Source organism: Zonotrichia albicollis, chromosome 1 (genome assembly GCF_047830755.1).
Source record: "Zonotrichia albicollis isolate bZonAlb1 chromosome 1, bZonAlb1.hap1, whole genome shotgun sequence".
NCBI lineage: Eukaryota > Metazoa > Chordata > Aves > Passeriformes > Passerellidae > Zonotrichia > Zonotrichia albicollis.
This window is the reverse complement of record NC_133819.1, coordinates 103305701-103331532: the sequence shown is the minus strand read 5'-3', so window position 1 is coordinate 103331532 and position 25832 is coordinate 103305701. Positions and strand designations below refer to the sequence as shown.

The 25832-nt window shown below is 38.9% G+C and overlaps 1 protein-coding gene across 10 annotated transcripts in view; it reads right to left on the bottom strand.

Moving 5' to 3' along the window:
* Positions 1-25832, bottom strand: part of PPP4R1 (protein phosphatase 4 regulatory subunit 1) — a 62207-nt gene that overhangs the window by 13319 nt on the left and 23056 nt on the right. For 7 of the 10 annotated variants that reach the window (XM_026793199.2, XM_026793202.2, XM_074548559.1 and 4 more), the window contains 8 exons: positions 14980-15122; positions 13481-13627; positions 11808-11915; positions 10965-11030; positions 8725-8883; positions 7368-7498; positions 5721-6244; positions 594-662 (listed from right to left, as the gene is read on the bottom strand). In XM_026793199.2, the coding sequence (XP_026649000.2) occupies positions 594-662; positions 5721-6244; positions 7368-7498; positions 8725-8883; positions 10965-11030; positions 11808-11915; positions 13481-13627; positions 14980-15122 (1347 nt within the window). The remainder of the gene's footprint in view (positions 1-593; positions 663-5720; positions 6245-7367; positions 7499-8724; positions 8884-10964; positions 11031-11807; positions 11916-13480; positions 13628-14979; positions 15123-25832) is intronic. The other 3 variants (XM_026793201.2, XM_026793205.2, XM_014266808.3) reach the window with 3 other exon arrangements.

The following is a 25832-nucleotide window of genomic DNA, read 5'->3' as shown; positions in this document are numbered from 1 at the left end:
CTAATACTTTCACTATAAAACATATAGTTCAAATATATATATTATAATTTACATATAAATATATAAAAATAAGGAAATTTACTGTTACTAACATTAATAAGACTGCTACAACCTTACTCTTCAAGTATTACTTCACTGACAATAAACTTGTATACTCTAAGACCCATAAGAATAAAAAAGATCAAGGTTAATAAATTTTCCCCAAAACTTAAATGTTAAATAAATCATCCCCAATACCAGGCAAAATAAGTGGCTATGCTAGGGCAAGGAATGCCTGGCTTATTTCCAAACTATTTTAATTTAGAGAAATCAAACAAGAAAATGGAAAATAATTATATCCTGCTGCACATTGAGACATTTTTCTTGAAGGACAAATTCATGAAAAATGTGCATTCCTCTCACCTTCACTGCAAAGTGAAGAAAGCTTACCCCAACTAGGTAAACACATACTGCTTCAACACTGTTTATGTATTTTCTGAAAAATCCACACAGAGCTAACAAAGATTACCTACAGCAACAAAAGTATCTACAGCAGGTATTGGGAATTTTCCAAGACATATTTCCCACCCATGCCCCACTGTCAGCCTGCATACCTGGACTGCCCTTGCTTAGGGGCTTTAACAGGATGGAGACAACACCTGTCCTGATTTCCTCTGCCTGCCCTAGAAGAAATATGACAAAAATGTGCATTTCCTCAGCTTCTTGTCAATTCTACAATCTCAAGATGTGAGGGTGAAGGACAGGAGAAGCCAAAATCCCAAGGATTTCATTGACTGGCAAGTGCCTTCTTTCAGTGCTTATCTGTGACTTCAATGCTGCCATTCACTGAAAGGTGAATGTCCTGAAGCCCACAAACATCTTAAGGTCCTTGCTAAAAGAAGAGCCAAGGATTGCTGTGGCTCCTTATCTCTCATGGAGAGATCCCCTACTGACATGAGACAGGCAATGGCTTGCAGAAAATAATTTCAAATTATTTTGAAATAAGGATAAGTCTCTCCTGTGAATGACTGAGAAATGCTTCAAGAAGGGAATCTCTGGCTAACCAGTTTTCACAACTACCTTCGGTAAAAACTGGAGTGTAAAGGTCAGTTTTGCACATAGCATAGAACTCAGGTTATTGCATTGCTCAGATAAAATCAATGTTCACTCCATCTTAGACCATTAATTAACTCTTTCTTCAACTTTTGCTTCAGGTGAGATGTATTATTAAATAAAAAAGTATTTAGTCTTGGCTACTGTACCTGCATCCTAAAATAACTAGTACAATCTAGAAATTCTAAATCACATTTCATCTGTCCTACTGAATTTCCTGGTTTTCAGGAGTTTCTGTCCCTTACTGTTGTTTTCTGTTTCTCCTGGTGTTTCACAAGAAGACATTGATGTTTTATTTATTTTTTTTCTTCTTTTTACTTTCTTTTTTCTAAAAGATCTGCCTTCCCTACCCTTACTTCTTACTCAGAGGCAAAAGCTATGGGCTGCAATGGGTACAGAGATGAAGTAACTGAAACATAAGAACAGTTTCTTCTCCACTTACTCCTCACCTGTTCCATTAAAAACATGTTTTAGATTTTCAGTGCCAGTAACCTAAATTACAGTTCTTATAAGGGAATGGGATCAATTAACCCCACATTTGGGCTGGTTTGTCCACATTAGGTCTCCTTTTGGCAAAACAGCTTGTAACTAAGTGACTTAGGCCACAGTTAGCCTTAGTAGCCTGCAAGTCAGGCTTCCTCTATTCCCCCAAATAATATTAATGAAAGCTGACATTACATGATTTAGCCCTTTCTATACAGATCATAAGATAAAGCCAGTTGAAGAAAATGTCAGTGGAAAGAAAAATAAAGAAAGAAAAACATCTGAGGAAAGAAAAACAATCTCTGAAGGAAGTGAAGACAGCAGCAGCCTCAGGGAACTGGAAAAACGTGACCTGAAAAAAGACCTGTGATGATTTTTAAAAAGCTGGCATACTTCACAGGAACGTGCAGGTTCCCATCTCCCAGCCTGAGACCTTCCAGATGTCTGGCCAGTGGACAGGAAAGGTCCTTTCCAGAGGGATTACAATAGCAGTGCTTAACTTTGCACAGCCTGTGCAGCTCTGCTAGCCAGCAGTTTGCCCGTGAGAAGACAGGCTCTCTTTATCCTGGTTGCTGAATGCTCAGCCACCTATTGCTCAGATTTATCACTCTGGCAATAAGCTAGTTCTGGAAGGAAAACTCCAAGGTAAAGAGTGAGATTCAGGTGAAGCAGTTTATCCTTTTCTGAGAATGAGATTAGGGAAAAAATATTCTATGATGGTTACTGACTGCTGTTAAAAAACTGTTTTTGCTGGAGATCTCATCAGTCTCCACACCTTGAAGCAAAGATCTAAGGCTTGACTGAGAAAACCCCAAACAAACCAATACCACCCACCACTGCCCCCCATCCAAAACACCAAACCAAAACCACACAACCATGACCAGTGTGAATGTAAACAGCAACCCCTTAGTGTTTGGCATCCAAGGCATCTGGAAGATGGGAATATGCACTGAACATGCCATACTCTGGGCTACATGACCTGGTGATGCCTTTCTTTTGACTCTTCCCATTGGCATGGTACACTCAGGCACTCCTCAGACAAAAATTGAGCTATTCTTTCTCAATACTTCTGCTATAATGATGCAAGCAGGTGAGGGGAGAAGCAACTCACACAAGACACAAGGGTGAAGTGAGACATGTGCAGCAGAGGAATGTCAAACCCAGAAAGAAAGAGAAATGAAAATAAAAAAGGAAATAGGAAGGGGAATACATGTGGAGGGAAGGTACAAAGGTATGCTGCTAGGGATCAACATCCAGTGCAAAGCAGAGGGTGATGGGAGGAAAGAACAACAACAAAAAAACCACTAAGAAAACCCCAACACAACCATATTTTTCTGACTCAGAGTAATTGCTGGCTGAATTTCAGCAACAAATCTCCACATCTGCCTCAGCTCTCAGGGATGGGCTCTGAAACCAACTAGCAAAATAGAAATCATCAACCTCCTCCGACTGACCAGTGAAGAACAGCACCCTATTACCATCACTATACATCCTGCAGAGTCAAATAATAAAAATTCAGTGTGATCTTAAGAAACTGCAAAAACCCTGTGCCATTATGATTCCACACAACAGGAATAAATTTTCTTCTTCTCATAAATTTCTAAAATGTTAAAAAAAATTTTAAACAATTTAAAAAAAGAGAAAATAAACAACCAAAAACCCATGTCAAAAGAAGGCTGCTGTATTTGCACAGCTAAGCATAGAGAGGCAAGGCAGAGCCAGAGACAAGGTCACCTGAACAACTTTATCTTACTGACACATGCAAAACATCATACACTGCAGTCTCATTCCCAAACCACACTTTATCACTTCATCTTGTCATGCCTTCAGGATCCTTGGCCAGTGTGCTACAGAAGCCAGAAGATGTGTACCCATGGAAGCTCTCCAGTATGGCAGGCCTCCACTTACCCACCACAGAGAACACAGCATCTTCCACTCCCATCCCTTGGCTGGGAATGCAGCAATAAAGACAGGAGCACAGCATGGAAGCAGGAGTCCAGGACTTAGGTGACAGCAAGCCAATGAAGAAAATAAGTGCAAGAAAAAGATCACAGGGATTTAAAAAGAAATAAAGAGAGGAAAAAAAACCCTCCTAGCTTGCTCAGTCATTGCTGTCAAAGCAAAGCCTACTCACAGTACAAGACACAAAAACATCATGAGAGGGAAGTGCAGGCAGGGTAAGGCCCTTGGACCATTTGGGACCAGGGCTGTTTGGCATACATTTGTAAGCCATGTATACTGGAGACAAAATTAACTGTGAAATTAGGGAGCTTCATAAAATTTCCATGAAAACAGATTAAGATATACTTTTGATTGAATACTAATACCATGAGTTTGCAACAACCATTTTAGATTATATTGCCATGAGCAAGGAGACAGGGCTCTGATCTTCTGGATTACCCCCAGAGCAAGCCTACCTTTTGTCACAATTTAGGAAGCATAAGATTCAAAACACATGTATTAAGTCAGCTACTCAGACTAAAGTCTGGATATCTACCACTTCTATGTCTGCCACAGTGTTTGAGACAAGCATGCAAAATTAATACTACTTGCACTTTGTGCAAAATTAAAATTGCAATGTTACTAAATTGAAACAGGCCTGTTGTTAAATTCCAGCTTCTTGAGCGCTTAGACTGAATAACAAGAGCACAGGCAAGAGGTAAAAGAGTAGAAGATTTAGGAGGAATGTTTTATGGGGCTTCATTTCATAGCCTTGACCAAGTCAGAGTGGGGAAATCCATGGTGTTGGCAACCTAGGAACAGTTTTCTTTTATTTAAATGTGCAAATGTTGGTCAACAACTCCACAGAAAAGCTCCTGACACCCAGTCAAGAGACCTACAAACAAACAAACAAACAAAAAGAATTCCAAAAACCTGCTCTGAAACAAGACATGAACACATGATAAACCCATAACACAGGACAATTCTGGATGCACAACTACATGCTTACACAAACCACTGTAATTTATGCATTAAGGTATGTTCTCTTAACTACAGACAGAACAGCTTTACAAAGTAAACCTGAATAGCAGTGCAAGCTTCTGCAGCTGGCTTCAAAGATGGGTTATATGAAGGCTGAAGTCATTAGCAAGGGTGAATTTTTTTTCTTACCTCTTTTCCTTAGTGCCCAAAGCACTCCTAAAGCAAAGTTTTATCTGCTGACTTCACAAGTGATTAGATAAAAGCACAAAATGGATTTTAAGAAAGTTATTAGCATATCAACCTACCAACAATAAAATGAAGTTGAAAGCAATATCAGTTTATTCTAAAATATTTCCCCCCAACTCGCCCTTCCTTTTCCTCTTACTTTTTCTGGCACAGAGGCATGCTTCCCCCCTTAGAGATTCTTCAGCTCCAAAATATCATGGCTGCCTCCTTAGTGGTACCTCCAGACTTTCTGACTGTGACACTCAAGCCCAATGTGTCTTAGAATTTATTCAGCATATGAATACCAAGAAAAACCTATTTCCAGTAAGTATGTGTAGAAGAGCCAAGTCCTTTAAGCTGAGGAGGTGTCTCTGAAGTGCTGCTCCACCACCTCGTCACACTTATGAAACCCTTCTCCATTCTTAAAGAGCTTTTAAAATGGAGAATGTGTGCTCACTTCAAGAACTCAGCCTGGATCAATTATCAGCCTGATCTGACAAACTGGTCGCATTAAAGCTGTAAACATGTGACTGCAATAAAAAAGCCTTTGCAGAAAAAAATGGAGACTAATTAATCCAAAATCAAATGGATAATGAGTAAAAAGAAAACCATAATTCACACTGATAATTAAAAAAATAAAACCCTCTTAATCTGCCTTATTTTGCATGTATGCTAATTAGGCATAAACTTGCTCATCAACAGCTTATGCCTTTGAACCATCTATTTGATTATAATGTCAAAACAGGCAGTCAGAACTTAATACTGCCTAACTGCACATGCATTCAGTTTCTAAAAGGAATTATACTCCTTTAAACATCTTTACACAAATGCAAATTCCCTTTTAGCTGACTATATATCAATTTTCCTCAATCTCTTTGAGGACCAGGAGAAAACAGTACTTCTGACTTTTAAAACAACTAAGAGGTTAAAGCACAAACTGCTGAAGCAACATACACATATCTGCAAACATTACAAATGCTTCAGTATCTTTACCATACCTTTAACATCTGGATCATCTATATGGGGTTCCAAATTTTCTATCATTTCTTCTAATTCTTTCCTTGTTGCCATAGGAATGCTTGGAGACACTGGCATAGTGAGTTCCTGAATTTCTCTATCGAGTTTTATATCAGAAGTCTGCTGAAGCTCAAAGTCAATATCTATTTCAGGAAGTGGAGTCCTCCAGAAATGGAAAGAGTTGTATAATTCCTGCTCTGAAAGAGAGGTTTCCTGTGAATTCAGCCCAGCCTCCTGCACAGCTGTTGTACAGCAATGAGAACTTTGCTCGTTCTCATCTGCCATTTCCCCACAAGATTCTGAAGGCAAAGTGCAATGGAAGGATGATTCAGTCTGGAAATCACTTTCCCTCTTGGAGTTATTTGACACTGTATTTTGATCTTCTACGACATTTTCAAGTTTTGTTGCAAAATCATCATTATCATCACAATGTGAAGACAGATCCTCTGTCCTGTTGTGCTCTTCATCTGTTGTGCCATCTTCTGTGGTCCTGACTTGCTCACTGCTGAATGCCAAAGAAAATGGACATTAAAAAATCAAAATAGATTTGTTATGCTCTTTCTTGATAACACACATGCTATCAACTTGCTATTTGTCAAAGTACATTTATTTACACCATAACAAAACAGAAGTCATAGAATCACAAAGAGTCAAGGTTGGAAGGGATCTCTAGAAGCCACGTGGGCCAACCTCCTTGCTCAGGTAGGGACAACCAGAACCACTTGCCCAGGACTTGTGTCCAGACAGGTTTTGAGTACTTCAGAGGATGGATACTCCACAGCCTTCATGGACAACCTTTGCCAGTGCTTGGTCATCCTCAGAGTTAAAAAAAAAAGTAGGTTTTGATGTTCAGAGGGGACCTCCTGTTTGGAGTTGTGGCCATTGACTCTGGTCATGTCACTGAGCATCACTGAAAAGAGTCCAGCTTCATTCTCTTTTCACTCTCCCCTCAGGTGTTTATGAACATTGGTAAGACACCCGCCAGTGAGCCCTCTCTTCTCCAGGCTGCAGTCCCAGCTCTCTCAGACTCTCCCGACAGGAGAGCTCCCACAATCTGTCACTTTGTGGCCCTCCACTGCACCCTCTCCAGTGTGCCTCTCCATGTCTCCCTCTGGATGGCAGCACGACCCTGTGGGTGAAGCAGCCACTCCTGTCAGTTTTGTGTCATCAGCAGACCTGCTGAGGTTACACCCTGCTCCTTTCAGATCACTAAAGAGGTAAAGAGGATGTTAAAAGGACTGGACCCAACCAGTGCTGACCCCTCTTGACACACAGTCAGTGACCTTCAACTACGCGCTGCTGACCAGCGCCATGGGCCAGGCCAGGCCCTCAGCCCACCTCATTATCCCCTCATCCAACCCAACTTCAGCAGCTTCTCCACAAGGATCTTACAGGAGACCATGCCAAAAAAAAAATCCAGGTACACAGTATACACTGCTCTTCCTTGTCTATCAAGTCAGTCATCTCATCACAGAACATATATCCTAATTCTGCTCTATGGAGATGAGAAGATCCAGATCTTTCCATTTACCAAATATTCAACTTATCCAGGAAAGTTAGTTTTTCTAATAGTTCATGCAGAAGAAGACCAAGGAGGCAAAAGTAATTTGTAGATTTAGCAAATTTACCTATTTTCCTGTGCAGAATCACAATCTTCTGGGGTTTTACCATCTTCTTCTTTAAAGTACTGGCCACTGCTGGATGGATTAGCAAAAGTTGATATGAAAGGCCCCAGAGACTGAAAAGCTGCTTGGCGAACCTAGGGGAAAGGGTCCAAGGTGAAAAAACAAAATTTTATATATATAAATATATATATATAATTATATATAAATCTTGCTGTCCTAGAAAACATAAAATGCCTGCTACTAGGAATTGAAAGGGTCATAAGCCTACTAAAGAAATCAAGAAATCAAGAGCAGAAGCTCTTGTCTGGAAAGAATCTGCCAGATGTCTACAAAATGCCAAGTTTAAAAAAAAAAGTTAAGAAAAATGAAAAAGCACAGTGAAACCAGTTAAATCACAGGTTACCAAACTGACAGGCTTATTCCCCACAGCCAAAGGAGCAACAATCTGTTTAGATAAGAGAAGCAGGTAAATTTGGAAGCTCAGAATTTTAACAACTTGAAAGGAAAAAAACATCATGTACAGAAAACAGACATTTCAGTTTCAGAAATTTAACTGATAAGCATTATATTTCTTTCCCACATGATATGCTGTGCATTTGCTCCTCCTTTCTCCTACTGTTTATGCTCCTCTTCTCAACAATTCTCTATCTCAATTTTTGTTATTTGATTAATTCTGCTGAGCTACAACTTCCATGACTTTCCAAGGTCCATAAGCTCATGCTTCTGTGCAGATGATCCTTTGCTCTTGGAAGTTGTCTGCTTAGTAACAAACTTAAGGTTTAAGAGTAAATCTTCAAGATGGCAAATAATAAAAAACCCCAACCAAACAAAAAACCAACCTACCCTCCCAACAAGAACAAAAAAAATCCCACCTAACCCCCCTAAAAAAACCCGCAAACAAAAACCCATCACCTAAGAAACAATACAATTTTAATTAATAAGAAATTCCCCACCATCAACATCAAAAACATCCACAAAACCCAAAACTAATCAACCTCCAAACCAACCACAAACTCCACCATGGCCTCCATCAAAAAACAACATGGTGGCAGGGAACCTGAAGAAGAATAAGTATATCATAATTTATTTTCCAGTTTTGTTAATGATTCTCAGCTGTGTTAATCACAGGCAATTCTGTAGCTCAAAAAAGCTACTTCATTGGCAGTTTTTCTTACATACTGCTGTAAAAATGTGAGGGACTCTCTACACCCACCAATGAACTAACCAGTTTAAGAACAATTTTGCTTGAGGTGCATGAAATAGGTTAGATTACCCACACCCATGAGAAGTTCTACATAGAGTATTGCAGTAAAATCCTTCAAATACGACAGCTATTCAAAAAACAAAAAGCAATTCTTACCCATCGTGAAGGATCACTAATCAAATTAATAAAAAGGGTTGACAATTTTGTCCTCCGGACTTCCTGTGATGTTGCACAAGAAACTGCCATGAAGCACTCAGCACAGGCTTTCCTAACTCCCCACACATTATCAGAGCAGAGCTGGAAAAACCTTGGCAGCTGTTAGGAATACAGTGAGTGAGTTTGCACTTGTTTCAAAACAGGTTCTCTTTTCACATTCATTTTTCTTCACCTGGTTGTCCACCTTCATACTTAGATGCACAGTTTAACATTTGCAAGACAAAGAACACATATGCAGTAGCACCATGCCTCTAATCTGCTGCTTTCATATTACTTATGGATACAGATAAGGAAAATTCACCTGTTTGAAGAATTGCAAGGAAGTACTACCTCTTAAGAATGATTTATACTCCCAAAACGTACCCCAAAAGCCCAACTTCAAAAATACCCCCAAGACCAAGAAACCTATTGTAAGACAAGTCTACACCATTCATGTCCACACCATTCTTTTAAATCAGAGACAAGAAAAATAATACTGGTGCATTATTAGGAAGCAATTCTTTACTGCAAGGTAAGGCACTGGAACACACTGCCCAGGTAGATTGTGGATGCCCCAAGCCTGGAAGTCCTCAAGGCCAGGTGGGTAAGGTCTTGAATAACCTGATCTAGAGGAAGGCATCCCTGCCCATGACAGGAGAGGTTGGAACTAGATGATCTTTAAGGTTCCTTCCAAACCTTAACATTTTTTGATTCTATGATTAGCATTTTACCTATCAGAGATCACTTCAGATTTTTTGTAAGATTCTTACTGAAGTAACAAACAGCATCTTCAGAAAGAAAAAACTTCCCTTTCTACCTACACTTCTCATTGTTAGATTTATCGACCTCTGCCACCATCTATCCTACAATGCAACTGCAAAGAAGAACAGGGGAATGAGAGAAAGACTGCATTTGCCCAAGAGAAAACATGTTTGAACAGAGCAGTGGTTTTACTAATATAACTGAAGCATTTTGAAGGTGCTCAGGTGCTTGGGCTTTTTGGACACAGTAATGGTAAGGGTGGACAGAGTGCAGGTGAGGCACAGCTGCCTTGGCTTTGCAACAGGCACAGTGACAAAACATGACTAATAATTCAGTGGCTGTTGCTACAGCCTTGTTCACATTTATTAATGTTCAGCTGTCCCCTACTCTCTGCAGCCAAGTATCCTGGACTTTGCCTCTAATTTAAAAAAGCTTTTAGATTAGAAAATGAAGTTTTATCATTCAGCTTTTTACACCCCTCCTTTTTTTTAACAGTAATCCAAGAAGAGCAGAAAATGGCATTTTCTGTTATAGAAAGAGAACCCCAGCTGTCCTGTCACACATTACTGCTTTCAAATGAAATAATCATCACTTTTTATTGCATAGTAGTTTAAGTGCACCCTCTACAAAGTTTTAATCCAAATTCATTACGCTAATCACTAAAAGGGCAGTTGTGTGAGAGAAATCAATTTACATCCCAAATCAGGAAGCATATGGGATGCAAATCCACACTACTAAACTTCACTACCAAATGACTTGAATCACTCAATAGCTAGAGAAAAATGCAGCAAATGCTTTAAGAGCATAAGAAATGGCCTGGCAGCCACAACAGGCCTACCTGTCCCAACTGCAAAAAGCTGCAGAGCCTTTCAGCCAAGTCATGCCTGCATTTACACTGTCCATGTAAGTAAGTCCCTCACTAATTCAGGGCATTGATTCATCAGCCTCGGCTGGCCCTCAACAAGCTCACTGTCCACATTCCCAAGAGGAGAAAGCCTGAAGAGCTTTCAGAGCTCCAGAGCCTGCCAAGATAATTTCTCCTCCCTAGCCTTGTCACATCTCCAAATCCATCAACATCCACTAGCTCCCCAGACCCACTATGGGAAAGTGTGAACAGTTAAGGATCCTGTTCTCACCACTCCATCCAGTTCCCTTCCATTTTGAATTTGTCTCTCTTCTCTTTATTTCATTTTTTATTTCTGAGATTTACTTCTTGACTTTACTTTCTCTTTCCCTCCTTTCCAGGAGGCTGTTTGAGGCAGGAAAACTGACTTGAAGAGATTAAATCAATACATAAGCCTCAGCACTCCCAGCACTTTATTCCCCCTGCCACACTCCCCTGTGTCTGCAATCTCTCATGAACTGCCCTTCTTCTGTAGCTTGTCTGGCTCCACTCCTGAATTGTATTAAGAAGAAAAACCCTTTAAGAAATGGCTTACCAGCATTTCTTCAGTGGCTTGCTGTCCAACCACACTGCAGATATCTCCAAAATTGGCTGCACATACCTTGCAGACAGAATGCAAGAAATAAAGACTAAGACCACAGCTTTAATACAGCAAAATCCAAGGGGAAAAAAATCAACAACTTTTAAAATCAGAAAAATATGTTTTGGTGCAAACTCATTAAGAGCTACTTTCCCATTCTATCATTTTCTCCGTTTTTAAAAGATAAGTAATTTTATTTTCTTAAAAATTAGTCAGTCTTTTTAATCACAGAACCGCAGAACTTAAATGAAAATAACAGAGGATAAAATGTATTTGGGGTGCTGTCAAATTAAAGAACACATGCAGCTATCAAGGGAAATAAGCTATCCAGTGGCAGGATGAGAAAACACTGCCACTGGATAGCTTATAACTCCACACCTAAACATCATGATGGAATACTGGTTTACTTCATCTTTGATGAAGATGAGCATCTTGAATTCCATCTGTGCACAGAGATATGAGCTCAGGTGGCTGATGCAGCACCAGCCACAGTTGCTCCATATTTTCCTGGCTACCAACACAATCATAAGGACAAACACCCAATCACACTGCAGCCACCTACAGCATAAGGACAAGCAGATTCTTTCTTTGTTTCTAGTAATAAGGGTAGTGATTCTGGAAAAAAAATCTCATTGTCAAACATTAAAATTTGTGGAAATGCGAGAAACAAAAACCCCCACAGCTTTCACTTACACGTCACAAATGAGATCTACCAGGGAAGTTTCTTAGTCACATGCAAGTTCCAAGCACAACACATTTTGTCACAGATAATCCAGAGCAGATGCCCGTAATTCATACCTTACGAACATGAAACATCCTGCAGTCACAGCACATCTCACAGAACCTGGGAAGCACAAGTCTTTCCGTGATGTCCTTCCCAACCATGGAGGCCATTTTGCACATAATCTAATGGCAAGACAGACACTAATCAGAGATGCTTGCATAACCCACCATTCTGTGCCAGCTAAGCAGAGGCTTTTTACTTCTACTCTTTGTTCTGATGAACATAATTTTACTGAAAACTGTCAAAAATAGTGAAAACAAAATGCCATTTAAATTGAAAAGGTCTGGCCACTTTTGCAAAGAACTGTTTCCCATTTACTTGTCATGACATGACACAAGTGTACAAGATGACATTGATCTTCCAATAAAGTGAATGAAATTCCCAGCTAACAAAGATAATTAGACTCTTAGAAATTATTCTCCTGTGTTACCCAATAGATCTTAAAAAAAAGTACATGATTCTTTTACTATTTCAACACAAAATGTATATATGTACAATTAACAGAAAATTATTGACAATATGCTTAAGAGACTTCTGAGTCCTGTATGGTTTAAAATTAAATACAACATCACACTGCATACATGCAACTCCCAAACATAAAATTCCCAAAGAAATGTATCACATCAAAAAAATCCCTCTTCCCCTCTAACTGCTCCTTCATTCTAATTTGTACTGAAACTTAAAAAAGCTTTAAAAAGCAAAAAGAATTTTACATTTACCATTCCCCATCACGTCAGTAGAACTACTTACATTCATTCCTCTATAATAACAAATGATGGCTCTTCTAACCTCTAGGGGGTTGATGAGGTACAGAAATTTCTGTCAAGTTTCAATATCTTCAAAACCATGAAGACAGATAAAACTAATCTGCTTATACTTTATTCCCTTATGTAGTTGTAAGCTTCATCAAGAAGCACTAGAAATTTGGTGCCAAATCCAACAGTGACCGAGACTTTTTATTGTTTATCAGTCTAGCCACTGTAGGAAAGTAAAATATTAAATGAGGTCCCTCTCATGCAAAAAGAACAGAAAAAAATTCACCCAGCAGAAAGCAGCAATATAAATTGCAATTAAAAAAGGAAACAAAAGGGCCTACATCTGCCATTTTTCCATTATAAATTAACTCATCTACTAACTATTTTAATTCAACACATACATTTTAATTACAAAGGTTGTGTCTAATGCAAAAAAATGGCCACCAACCAACCAACCATGAGTTAATCAACTCAGATGCTTATTACTTTGTCCAATAAAACATCACAAAATCAATAAAGTGAATAGACATACAGCAAAGAGCAAAAGAACTGAGGCATTAAAGCTTTTGAACTGATGGAAATTTTCCACACAGGCAATTTAAACTTCCATAAAATAAACAGACAAACATTCAAAAAACTAAAAAGCCAACACAGCAGATGCTTTAGGAGTCAATACAATTAATCCCCTGCACTGTCTTGTCCAGCTGGAGTTTTTTAAATAGCATATCTAAGTTTTTGAATTTAAATCTTAACTTGACCAGAGTGTACAGCACTGACACAGCACAGAAGCTGTTACAGATTTGTTACGGAGAGGGAATATAACATTTTCTTTTTAGTAATGGCTGTGCAACTTGGAAACACACCACCACCATTGCACTATCAAGCATTCAGGCAAACTTTTGGCTGTGTGATTTGGCACTGCTGTTACTTACAGCCACAGCTTCTGTCTTCACATCGTCATTGCTGTCTGGAGCTGTCAGATCTATCAGCACAGGGCACACTTTGGTCTCCACATCGTATCTCTCAATGAGTTCTTGCTCCAACAGCACTAACAACGCTGCCTGGCTTGTCTTTCTGACCTGCCACAAAAAGACAAAATTGAACCAAGCAATTCCAAGACAGATTTATTTTTTGAAATACATGTGTGCTGTATTTTGGAAGGTGTACCTATATACCAACACACAGCAGTACTAACTGCACACAGTGACAGGACAAGTGCTCCACACGTGCTTCTGCAAGCACTTCCTGTTTGCTGTCCTGTGTTTTGGGAAGTATGGAGGGGGATATCTGCTGTAGCTGACAATGTGCAGGTGTTTCTTGGGTTCACACACAATTTGTTTTAATGTCAAAAAGGGCAGTCATGGCAAATTTGAACCAAACGTGCAAAGAAAAAGCAACGCAATTAATGGAGAGTAACAAATTTCTAACACTGAACAAATCTTCTTTTTCTGAGATTACCCAGAAATAGGCTGGCAAGGAGAAACTGTGTTTATTTCCAATGCCTTTAAATTCTGAGACACAATTCTGCTTAGTCCCAATTAAAAAAAAAAAAGTGCAAAAATAAGATACCCATTATTGATGTCATAGCTTGCTAACCCCTACCTCCAAAAGGAATAATTTCACCAGAAGAGAAAACATTACATACAGCAAGAGACTACATATACTGCAATGCAGCAATTTTGGAAACACCTTTGAGCTCTTTGTTTCAGAGATCCACAGCCCAATGAACTATTCAAGAGACGTTAACACAATGAAAACAATCACTGAATATTCTAGCAGGAGAACATCAAACAAAAGTAGAGTTGTTGTATTATACATGAATTAGCAAAACAACTACTAAGAAAAATAGGTTTGGGTAGTTATTTTTAACTCTGCAAATTCTGAAAAGGGCAAGGAAAAAAGTGACAAACTCAAGAGGCCTAAAATATTGAAAATAATGTCTCAACTAGCATTAGTCTAGTCTGAAATGACAGGAGAAGCCTCAAGAAACTTTGAACAAGCTAACTTATACATGCAGAGAGACAAACCACGAGTTCAATCCAAAAAGTATATTGGATTGATATACAAATAACCGGTAATGAAGGCACATCATGGTGTTAAAACCTGAATTATACAAAGGACTCAGTTTTTTTTACTACTATTCCTTTTTGCCAGAATTTAAATTGTGCAAACTTGTCTAAACGACTAATTTTATCCATGTGAATACAATATCAGATAAAAGGCCCCAGATCAGGACAGATCACATGAGATGTAAAAAATGGTCATTACATTTTCTTTAAAAGATTTTCTTTAATATTTAAGTAAATTTATAGTACCATGTATTTCATGTCCATTCCAAATCCTTATATCCCAAAATATAACACACTTGTACCACACTAAATTTAAATAATTTGGCATCACAACAGTATTTCACCAGCTACCAGAAACATACCTGGTTATTCTGGTCGGCGAGGTATCGCACCACAATCGGTAGCAGGTATTTGGAAAAAGCATAAGGGATTGAAGGTCTGTTTTCTTGACAGAACATGGCAATATGAGGCACCTGCTCCATCAGTTCTGCCCGCACTGTTGGCTCTGTAAGGGTCAAAACAAAACCAAAAAATTGGCACAATATATGTTTACAAGCATGCTCCCAGATCCTGCAAGAGTAAGCTTCTTACAGTACCCTACATACAAAGTATGGTCTCAGGTGTTCATGTCAGTGTGTTTGTCAAGCTTCATTTTGACATCTTTTCACAAAACCAGATAGTACACTCTCTGCTGCTGAACTACGAAAAAGTCACATTCTTAGTAATTAAAAAAAAAGAGGTATAAGACAGCCAGCCATCAAACATTATGAGTATCAGAATGTGATGGTGTTTGCAGGGGTCTTAAGATGAGGGAAGAGACAAGAACATTGACTTCATGTTTCAGAAGGCTTGATTTATTATTTTATGATATATATTATATTAAAACTATACTAAAAGAATAGAAGAAAGGATTTCATCAGAAGGCTAGCTAAGAATAGAAAAGGAATGATAACAAAGGCTTGTGACTGACCGAGACAGTCTGGACATTCTGGACTGTGATTGGCCATTAATTAGAAACAACCACATCAGACCAATCACAGATCCACCTGTTCCATTCCACAGCAGCAGATAATCATTGTTTACATTTTGTTCCTGAGGCCTCTCAGCTTCTCAGGAGAAAAAATTTTAAGGAAAGGATTTTTCAGAAAATATCATGGCTACATCAGAGTTTTCCAAACTCCCTACGAGCATCACCTACTTCACAGAAACCTCCCATGCTGAAAGAAAGTCAGCCCAGAACTGGCACCACTGTAAGAAGAAAGGAATTGAGGGGGAGTCTGGGCCACGGCCTCTCAGGAAAGATCCCACTGAGCAGGACAGCCAGCGATAACCACAGACGCTGTTCTTCATTCTTTGCTTTTTAAGGCTACTGATGTAATTGTCAGATGGAAAAGGAAAGCATCTCTCCAGCTGCTTCTGCTAAACCTTTGAGATGTGTTTCTCACCAAAGTTGGTGATTATTTAAAAAATATTTAATTAAATTTTTAAATTCAAGAAATGGTACACTGCCTGGATGAATCCTAATCCCCACAGAATATGCACATATATGTGGGGGATGACAGAAGAAGCAAGAGAAACAATACAGATGTAGATTCAATTACAATTATTAGAAAAACAGATTCAATTTAAGAAGCAGGACCTTATTACGTGCCTAACTTCCCCCTGGGGATAAAAAAAAATCTGAACTGAGTACCTCTGCCTTTTCAGGATTTGCTGATATATGCAGTTACCACTGGTCTACTGATTACTTACAAAAAGGCATAACATCAGTTACTCTCAAACTATACTGATTTGATTTAGAATATTTTAAATAATAAGATGTATGTCTCACAGGATAGATACATATGCCTTACTAAATTTTTACCTAAAAGTTGTTCAGGCAAAAATGATATAACCTGAACCATCTTCCTTGGAATACTTGTAATTAACATGATTCATTAAAAATACAACCTTTTGTTAAACAGAAGCATGCAACATGCATTTGTATTTGACATGGCAAATGTGTGCAGCACTTGGCTTTCTTGAACACCGGCTACAAGTGTAAACTCAGGTCTGAATAAAACATAACAAAGACAAAGCAAGTCCCCTGCTGTGTGCAGTCTTTTCTTCACTGAGAACAATGAGAACAGAAAAGATCACCGCACACAAAGTAATTAAATGCCTATGGGGTCCAGTTCCTTCACTACAGACTTAAATTACTTTTCCTATAGAAAAACATACCAAAATCAGAGTTGGAAGGGACCTTATAGAACATCTAGTTCCAACCCCTGCGGGTTGGGGTTCCACTAGACAGGTTGCTCAAAGCCCTATCCAACCTGGCCTTGAACACTTTCAGGGATACTCTGGAAAGTTTATGAGTTGCTGAACAAGTTGCAAAATACAAAATGAAGTCTCAGACAAATCAATATCGTATAGGTTTGCTGTTCATGACAATAAAGTTAAAAAGTCTTCCCATCTCTTCTGTATCTCTTCCCAAATGTTATCAGGAGCACACAGGAGAAAAACATTTTTGTTTAAACTTCAGATGCTCTGAAACATGTGCAGGTTGAACTCCATAAGCAATACTGGCATCCTGAAGTTCATATTGAAGAAGTCAGATCCTGAAGAACACTACACAAACTATGTGCAAGTTTTAGCAGATCTAACAAAAACTCACACCTTAACAAAATGCTGAACTGTAGTCTCGTGATCAAACATTCCATTTGTAGCACTAAAGGTAACAGCTGACCAAAACATGCACCTGTAACTAGGACAAACTAATAGTTAATGAGATTATTAATTCTGAAAGTTAGAGTCTCCATATTATACTAATGCAAAGAAAGAAAATATTCCTATTGTAGTAACTCATCTGCTTCCTTATAAAAATGTCAGAGCAGTTCTTAGAACGCAAGGAAGAGAAGATGAAATTGTTCATTAGGATGAAGTGGTGTCGGGGAGAGTCAACCAAAGTAGATTGGGTGCTTTCAAGAGTCAAGTCGGCAAAAACACCTATTTTATTCCGACATTTAATTCAGTTCTGGTTCTTTTATGTGACAAGGCCTGGCTTCTTCAGTTCTGGAAGATGGGCTTGAAGTGTGCCTGAGAAGGGAGTCCTTTCACATGCCAACTTTGACACATCAATGTGCATTTTTTCCACCTGTGTGACAGCCTGCTCAAAGGTGGCTGAGTTAAAGAAGCCTTGCACCCTCCATTTGCAACTGCCTAGTATCCACTGAAAGCAGAGCAAGAGATTGTCTCGGCAAACAGGCTGTACACCTGAGCAAACTGCTCCCAAGAGTAATTTGTTTGAAAAGGGTGAAGGTGGCAAACAGAGCAAGATGAGGAACCATCAGGCTGGGCAAGGAGGACAGGAACTTGATGGTAAAGAAATAGGAACCAGTGCCCAAAGCCAAGGCTGGAGGAACTCATGCCCACCTTTCCCAGGTTAAAGGGGATGGAGAGTAAGCAAAATCAATCTGACTGAGGCTGCATGCACAGCAGCAGTTCTTCTTAAATGGCTTCTAAATTTGCTTCGGGCAGTTCCCACCCTCCCAGACACAAAACCTGCAGCTTCCATTTATGCCAATGCTACTGTTCATGCAGCCAGACAACAAATCCTATCAAAGAACTGATCTAGCTGATGCAGCTTTTGCCTCACCACAGCAGCATAATTAAACAGCAAGAACTGGCACTTAATATTGATCTCCCTGTGCAATCACATAATTCCCTCAAGTAGCAGAATTATCTGATGATGAAAGCAAGCAATGGTAAAAGGTGCTAGAACTGAGGGAAAGAAGCAAAATATTGGGAAAGCAAATTTATTCCTCTTTCTAGTGGGAAGCTGTGCAAAATGTTCAAGCCAGGCTCTCCACAGAGTAACAGCACACTACTCATTTGATCACAGTCTGAACTCTGTCTTGATGCTGAAGAAATAGCTCTGCAATCAAAGACAACAAGAACTCTGTATTAAATATATCAAGAGCTGTGTACATACTTTGGACATGAGGCACTCAAAATGGGGAGACTGTTTCCATACCTCTTTGACACCTTCAAAGTTTGCCCACCCACTGAAAAAGCAGTGGCAACACTCCCTTTCCCTAAATTGATGAGGTTTGCTGTGAAACAGGATTTATACATTTCTTTATGAAGCACTCCAGCAAGAGTGCAGAATGTACCAAAACCACGAGATCCTTTTCCTTCTGAACAGGGCTCATCTATTATGCAGCACTTATGTCATCTGCCTAACAATACTAATGACCTGCAGATGTAAAGTGAGCCCCTTCCTTCCTGAGCTACCAAGTCAGCTCTGGCTTTGTGAAGAACACGGGCAGATGAGACGATGCAATTAAAGATTTGAAACATTCATACCCAGGAGTGAATTAGAACTGTAAAGTCACCTTAGTTCTTACATTCCCTAACTTTTAAGTACCTGGCTCTGGGATCTTTGTAAGGTCGATTCCAAGCAGCAAACAAGGAGGGCTGTGTAGGGAACTGGCTGTGTAACACAACACTGTAATTCGCCATCAAAAGGCGTTTGTGCTGTTCTGGGGAATTACTGCTGCTATGCAAGAACCTGAACCTTAAGCTTACCAATTTAGATAAGAGCTCAATTCTTCCAAAGGCTGAGGCATATGTTCCAGTGTGTACTGAATAGAGCCTAATCTTGCAGTCTGATGCAGTTACAGTAGAGCTTTTTTTTGCATTCTGTTTCCTTAAGACCCAGGCAACAATGCCAAAAAAAAATCCACTGAAGTCAGAGTGCTTTCTTATTCTCTTCATCTATTCCTCAGCTTTGTCTTTAGCTTGAACAGGTGGCAGCTCCAAGCAGGGATTCCAGGAGGCTTCAAGACATAACAGTGTCTGCCACTCCAGTTTAAACCTCCCTGTTGTTTTAAACCAAATTTACAGCTTGGTCATTGTGTTAGTTCTGGCCAGCGTTAATTTTCTTCACGGTAGCTGGTATGGGGCCATGTTTTTTATTTTTGCAGGAAATAGGGTTGATAAGGGATGTTTTAGTTATTGCTGAGCAACACTTACACAGAGCAGGGCCTCTTCTGCCTTTCACCCCACCTCATCAGCAATCAGCAGGAGACACACAAAGTGGGGATGCAGCCAGGACAGCTGATCCCAACTGACCACAGGGATACCCCAGAGCATGGTGTCATGCTGATCATACAGAGCTGAGGGAGGAGGAGGAATGGGGGAAGCTTGGAATGGTGGTGTTCATGCTCCCAAGTCACTGTCAGGTGCGACAGAGCCCCTTCATCTGGGGATGGCTCAATAGCTTCCTGCCCATGGGAGTGGTGTATGAATTCCTCTCACATTCGCAGGGAAGAAGGCAGCTTAAACATTGTTTCCAGCACAATCAATTCAAACATGGCCCAATATTAGTTACTATAAAGAAAATTAACTCTACCTCTGCCAAAGCCAGCAGTTATCAACAGAGTGAACAGTGCACAGCAGGTACAAGTTGCTTTGTAAAGCATGAGCTCATCCAGCTGGAGAATACGCCTGCACTCTGTGTTCTTTTGCACTGTACAATATAGTCAAGGACCAGGCTTTATACTTTCACACAGTATAAACAAACCAGGAGAATTTTGCTTCACGTCAAGTTTCTATTTTAGGCAGTCTGGAAAAATCTCTGTGTACAGCTAGGTTCTACATAACATTTGCTGGAACAGTATTTTTCTGTTCAGCAGAGGAAGTATTTTTAAATGATCTTTTCAAACTACCTCTTGAAAGGACAAAGTCTATCTATTCCTTAAAGTAGCAATCCACTAAAAAGAAACCCTGCAATCTGTTAAAACAAAACCTTTGAAAATAAATATTAATATAAAATACTAGATTCCCTTACTCATTAACATTTTATTTCATTCTATCATATCTAGTGTCTTATCTAGATACAGAATTACATTGAACTGAGTTTTAGGAATCAAGAAAAATTAAGAGAATGACAGAAGACAGTGAAAATAGCTTCCATTTCTTCTGTTCATTAAACAATGTGGAAAAGAAGTTTCCAGAATAAAAAGACACAGTTCTACCTCTCTTCATTTCCAGATCACACAAAACCATCAATGTGTTCAAATCAGCATCTACAGAACCTGGGCAGACTTCTTCTGCTTAAACTAACAATCAGTTTTAGTTATTTCACAAATGACCATTCAAATCAACATCCTAAACTGACTCTAAAATCACAGAAGTAATTACTATTTCTTCTTCATCCATGAAAAAAACCCTTTCCCCTAAAATCTGACACCATCTCATGTAAAGTGCCAGCATGCTCACTTGGTTACTCCTAGCACATACACTCAGCCTGGATCTATAAATGTCTAATGTTTATTTCAGCCCTGCTGAGGCTTCAGTTCACTCTCTATTCCACTTCAGCTATAAGGAAGTAAAGCAGCACCATCAGCTGCATACTGAAAATTAAAAAGGGATTATTTTAGAGCTGCACAGTGTAATACCAACTAATTGCTTCAGACCAGCTATTTATAAATCAAGTCATTACTCAGAGCCACCCCATAACTAGATTTATTTCACAATGCTTCATTCTGCAGCAACATACAGTATTTTAAAAAAAGTCTGGAGCGCTTTCATTATCCCACTATGACCATTCTGAAATATAAGCAGCAGTGAATTTCCACAACACTTGTGAGGAGTTGTTTTTGTGTTGTAAAATTGTATATGAAGAACAACCACTGATGATGTTAGAGCTGTTTTAACTGACTTTAATTTTTATGGATGTTTTAAGTACACCTGAGTACTAACAATATTGCCCTTTGTTGTTATTAAGGGTTGTGAACAACAGGGAAGGACGTAAGTGCATGGCTTTGCCTTAATACTTCCATTCAATAGAAGAATACTTCATGGAATCACAGAATATCCTGAGCTGGAAGGGACCCAGAAGGTCATCAAAGCCCAACTCCTGGCCCCTGCACAGGACCACCCCAAGAGTCACACCATGTGCCTGAGAACATTGTCCAAATGCTTCCTGAACTCTGTCAGGCTGTTGCTGTGACCACTTCCCTGGAGAGCCACTTCCAGTGCCCAACCACCCTCTGGGTGGAGAACCTCTTAATATCCAACCTAAATGTCCCCTGACACAGCTTTATTTATTCTCTTCTTTCCCTAAAATTAACCCTCCATTTCCCTCTTCTTTTCCTTCCACAAACACACGTATTTTCCCTTTTGATTTCTACCATTTTCCTTTTGATCCTTCCCTCTGACTTTCCTATCTCTTTTGAAGATAAAATAAAAGCTAGACAAGTGGAAATACACTGCAGCCAGAGCCCATCCCTTTTAGCTTAGGAGTCCAGCAGAAAGGCTGATGCATGTGCTGCTTTAGTAGTGGATCCAGAAATGGATTTCATTCCTGACTGGCAGAGCAAGGAGTGGAACATGGACTAATGAAGGAGGGTAAAGTCACCGTCAGTCACTCATCAGATGCATGGAGAGGCAAAAGAAGCTCACATCAAGCTCAGGAGAACATTCTTAGCAAAGCATGACGTGGGAGATGAGGTATGGAAAATCCTGGAACATGAAGATGGAGAAGGGAAGAAAATGTAGCTGGAGAAAAGCAAATATTAGCATTCCCATTAATATTGCTTACATATGAAGATTTTTATTCAATGAAATGCTGCACTATGTGCTGTTTGACAGGCAATATTAGCATGTTTCAAAATACCAACAGCAGTAATTGAATGTACATTAATAAAGCCATTCAAGCACACTATTAAGTAATTAGGGTTGTGAGACCATCCACATTAAGCCTGATTATAGAGCTTCAAAATTTAATGACCAATTAGCCTAATAATTGTTTTCAAAATCAGGTTGTTTTGGAAACTGCATTTACAACTGATTCTTTGCAGTAAAGAGATTACTTTTTGTTCAGAAGAAAAACATCCTAGTTGGCTGTATTCAGGCAAATAAGCACCAGTCCTTCAGGATGTCATTTTATTTCTCCCCCATCATTTATTTAAAAAGATACCTATGTGTATCTATTTCATAGTAAGCTACATTACACAGGCATTTTAGGAACAAAGATACAGACCTTCACGTCTAAAGAAACTTCAGAAAATAAAATTTAAAGTTTCTGAAGCCTCTTGCACACTAAGCAAAATGCCAATAATGCAGTCATTCTGGCTGGGGCTAACTTTCAAAGCCAGTTAATTGCACTTCAGCACACAATGATGAAATCTTGTATCATCTAAGCCACTCACAAGCTGATACCAAAAAAAAAAAAATTGAATTATGCTTATTTACTGAAGTCAATAACTCAGACATAAGGCCCTTGTTCAAGCTCTCACAAGCCTGTAGCCAGTGTACATTTGAAAATGAAGAACACCCAGCTATCTTAATACAAAGATATGCATTTTTGATCTAACAAGAGTGTATGGGGGATAACTTAACATTTGCCAAGCACTGAGCTTATATGTCAAACTACTTCTTGGCTTGTATAGATTCAAAGACACCATAAAAAAATCTAAGTGAGAAATCATTCCTAACATCCCAGAAGAAACAGAGAAATTACAAAGTGATTGAACAGCAGATTCAAAGGCAGTAGAAGATATCTTTCTTAGCTGTCAATACTCTAGGAAACTTGGTACCAAAGACAGCAGGAAAATCCAGTTTAGGACTGAAGAATACCCAAATTCCACAGGAGAATCACGGATTTAACAGCAACACCCAGCTACAGCAATGAAGACAAACAGTGAAGTCTTACAAATAACTCACATTCAGAAACTAAGTTTCTTTAGCAAGTAAGGGCCTTGGGGGCAGGGGATTATTGCCCAAATGCCACTGATGGGTTTCCTCCATGGAACAGCTGTTCTGTGCTGCCATGTACACACAAGAGCAGCACATGACACCAGGGCAGAGCAAATCCTGTGTTCTGCCAGCACTGGGAGCAGCTCATGTCCAGTACCACCTGAAGTGGGTATTTTTTCCCAGTAGAAACACAACATTTTGATGTTGTGATTGATTTAAAGGCTACAAGTATAAACTGGAATTAATTCATTAGTAAGAGTCCAAACTACTCTGTAAGGAGAAGGCACACTTTACATCACTTGTATGGGCAGACACAATGGTAACAAAACTCTCTTTCACAAAATACAATTCACTACAACTCTACTCAAATGGTCAAAATGAATTTCCATCAAAAGCACTTTCTCTGAGATTTTTTTTTTTACAAAAAGCTTTTATAAAACCAGTTTTAGAGCTGATATTTGCTTTTGCCATGATGCCTCAAAAAATGTGTCTTGGCTACCCAGTTGTATCAATCATAGCAAACCATACTCATCATTTTCTTCCATCCTACTATCATATTTGGACCCAGATATTTTTCTAGTAAAGAATATTTTTATTATGCATTTAAATAGTATTTAGTGCAACCAAGGTGACATTTAGGTTCTTAAAGTTTTATCACAGTAGATGAAGAAAGAAAATTATTGGAAATTCTCCCGCTTTTAAACACAGAAATAGCTGCCTCAGCATAGCCCCAGTTTATTAAAACAAAACAAACCTGAAAAAAGCTAAAAAACCTCAAACCAACAAACCACAAAGCCAAAGAATTTTTTTTAAAACCCTGAGACTGATTGTTTTTCAAGCAAAGACCATGTCTGAAAAACATCAATCCCACTACAAGATTTCAGAAAACGCAAGGTATTAACAGGACAGAGCACTCTCTGGGCAACTTTAGGATAGCTGGTATTTCTAGTTCACTGCTGCACCTCTACTTTAGAAATCAGCATCAGTAGCCCAGAAAGAGAACAGATATTACATATCCTGGGTATATTCTTCAATTCCAACCTCATTATACCAACTACTGAAAAAATAGGAAAAGTATCTGACTTTCTGTGACTTGATGTGACAAGAGAAGACAAAGAGCTCCAAATGTTAAAAGAACTGGCATAAGACTAACAAGCATCAACAGTTAGAAATGAAAAGACTTGTACTTAGTCATAGATTAGTTTGACTTCTAAGTTTGTTTTTGTTTTTATTTATTTAAACATTTAAATGTGAAGTTTTGACTCCAGGAGGGCTCTACCCATACAAATATCTTGCTCTAACCAAGCAAGTTAAAACAATGTTTTACCATGTTTTCTTATTCCAAATTCCAAGGGCTTTTTTATGTTTTATGGACAAATTGGTAAAATAAATACTGTAAACGGAAAGAAGCAAGACAAAAATTAACAAGTCTAATAGTAACAACCTTAAACATACACACACAAAAACCAAAACCTCTGCAAACAAAACCAAAAAGCCAAAAAAAAAAAATCCACTGTGCTGCAGCATGACTAATAGACAAGCCCATATATTAAGAAGATACAAAGCAGATGAAGCTCCCTAATGAATTTTCACATGGTTTAAAACACAAGGCTATTCTAATAACCTGTCTTACCGAAACCAGCCAAGTCCAATACTGCAACTGCTCGAGGCACAAGACTCACAGTTAAGTTTGCAGAAATTTAATTTGTGGGGCAGCTGCAGAATCCAGCACTACTAGTTTGGCAGATCTGAGACAACTTCTACAGTGCAGGAAAAGCCTGAACTGCTGCTTTTACTGACGCTGAGAAAATATCAGCTCTGACTAAAAATGTACCCCACCCTCGTTAAAGGCAACAAATTGATTTGAGCTCAACTCTTGGCTTCCACTACACTTCTGCCTAAATAAACTTCAATTTGACACACTTAGTTGGTCACCAATGAAAAGCCTAAGGCTACAAGTTGCTGCAAGAGGCCATTTTCCCTTGGACACATCTGTCCTATTTTCTAAACTGAAGAGGAGCTTCAGAAAGTGTCTGATGCTCTAAACTATTCACAGGGCCACACAACCAGGCAACTGTAAATGCAGATTTCAGAAGCAGAGCTTTGCTGGGAAAGCACTCTATAAACAGTAGCATGCCACTGTTCTCAATTAAAGACACATTTTACTGTAAGTGAACAGTGACTTTTTTTTCCTTTTTAAAGAATCCTTGGAGAGGTACTCAATACAATTATGTAATGCTTACAACAGGCTACTTTTCCTGGCTAAACAAGGACATTCCCTCAGAAAAATAAAACCATGCATTTTAAATTAAGACAGCAGTGACGGAATATGAGAAATCAGCAGAATATATTTTTACCCTTGGAAAGCATTATCTTCTGCAGTTCCAGAAGAAGTGAGAAAAACTAACAGACATTAAATAGAAGAAACATTTTCTTCTCATTCAAGATTTATTACAAATTTATCTTCATA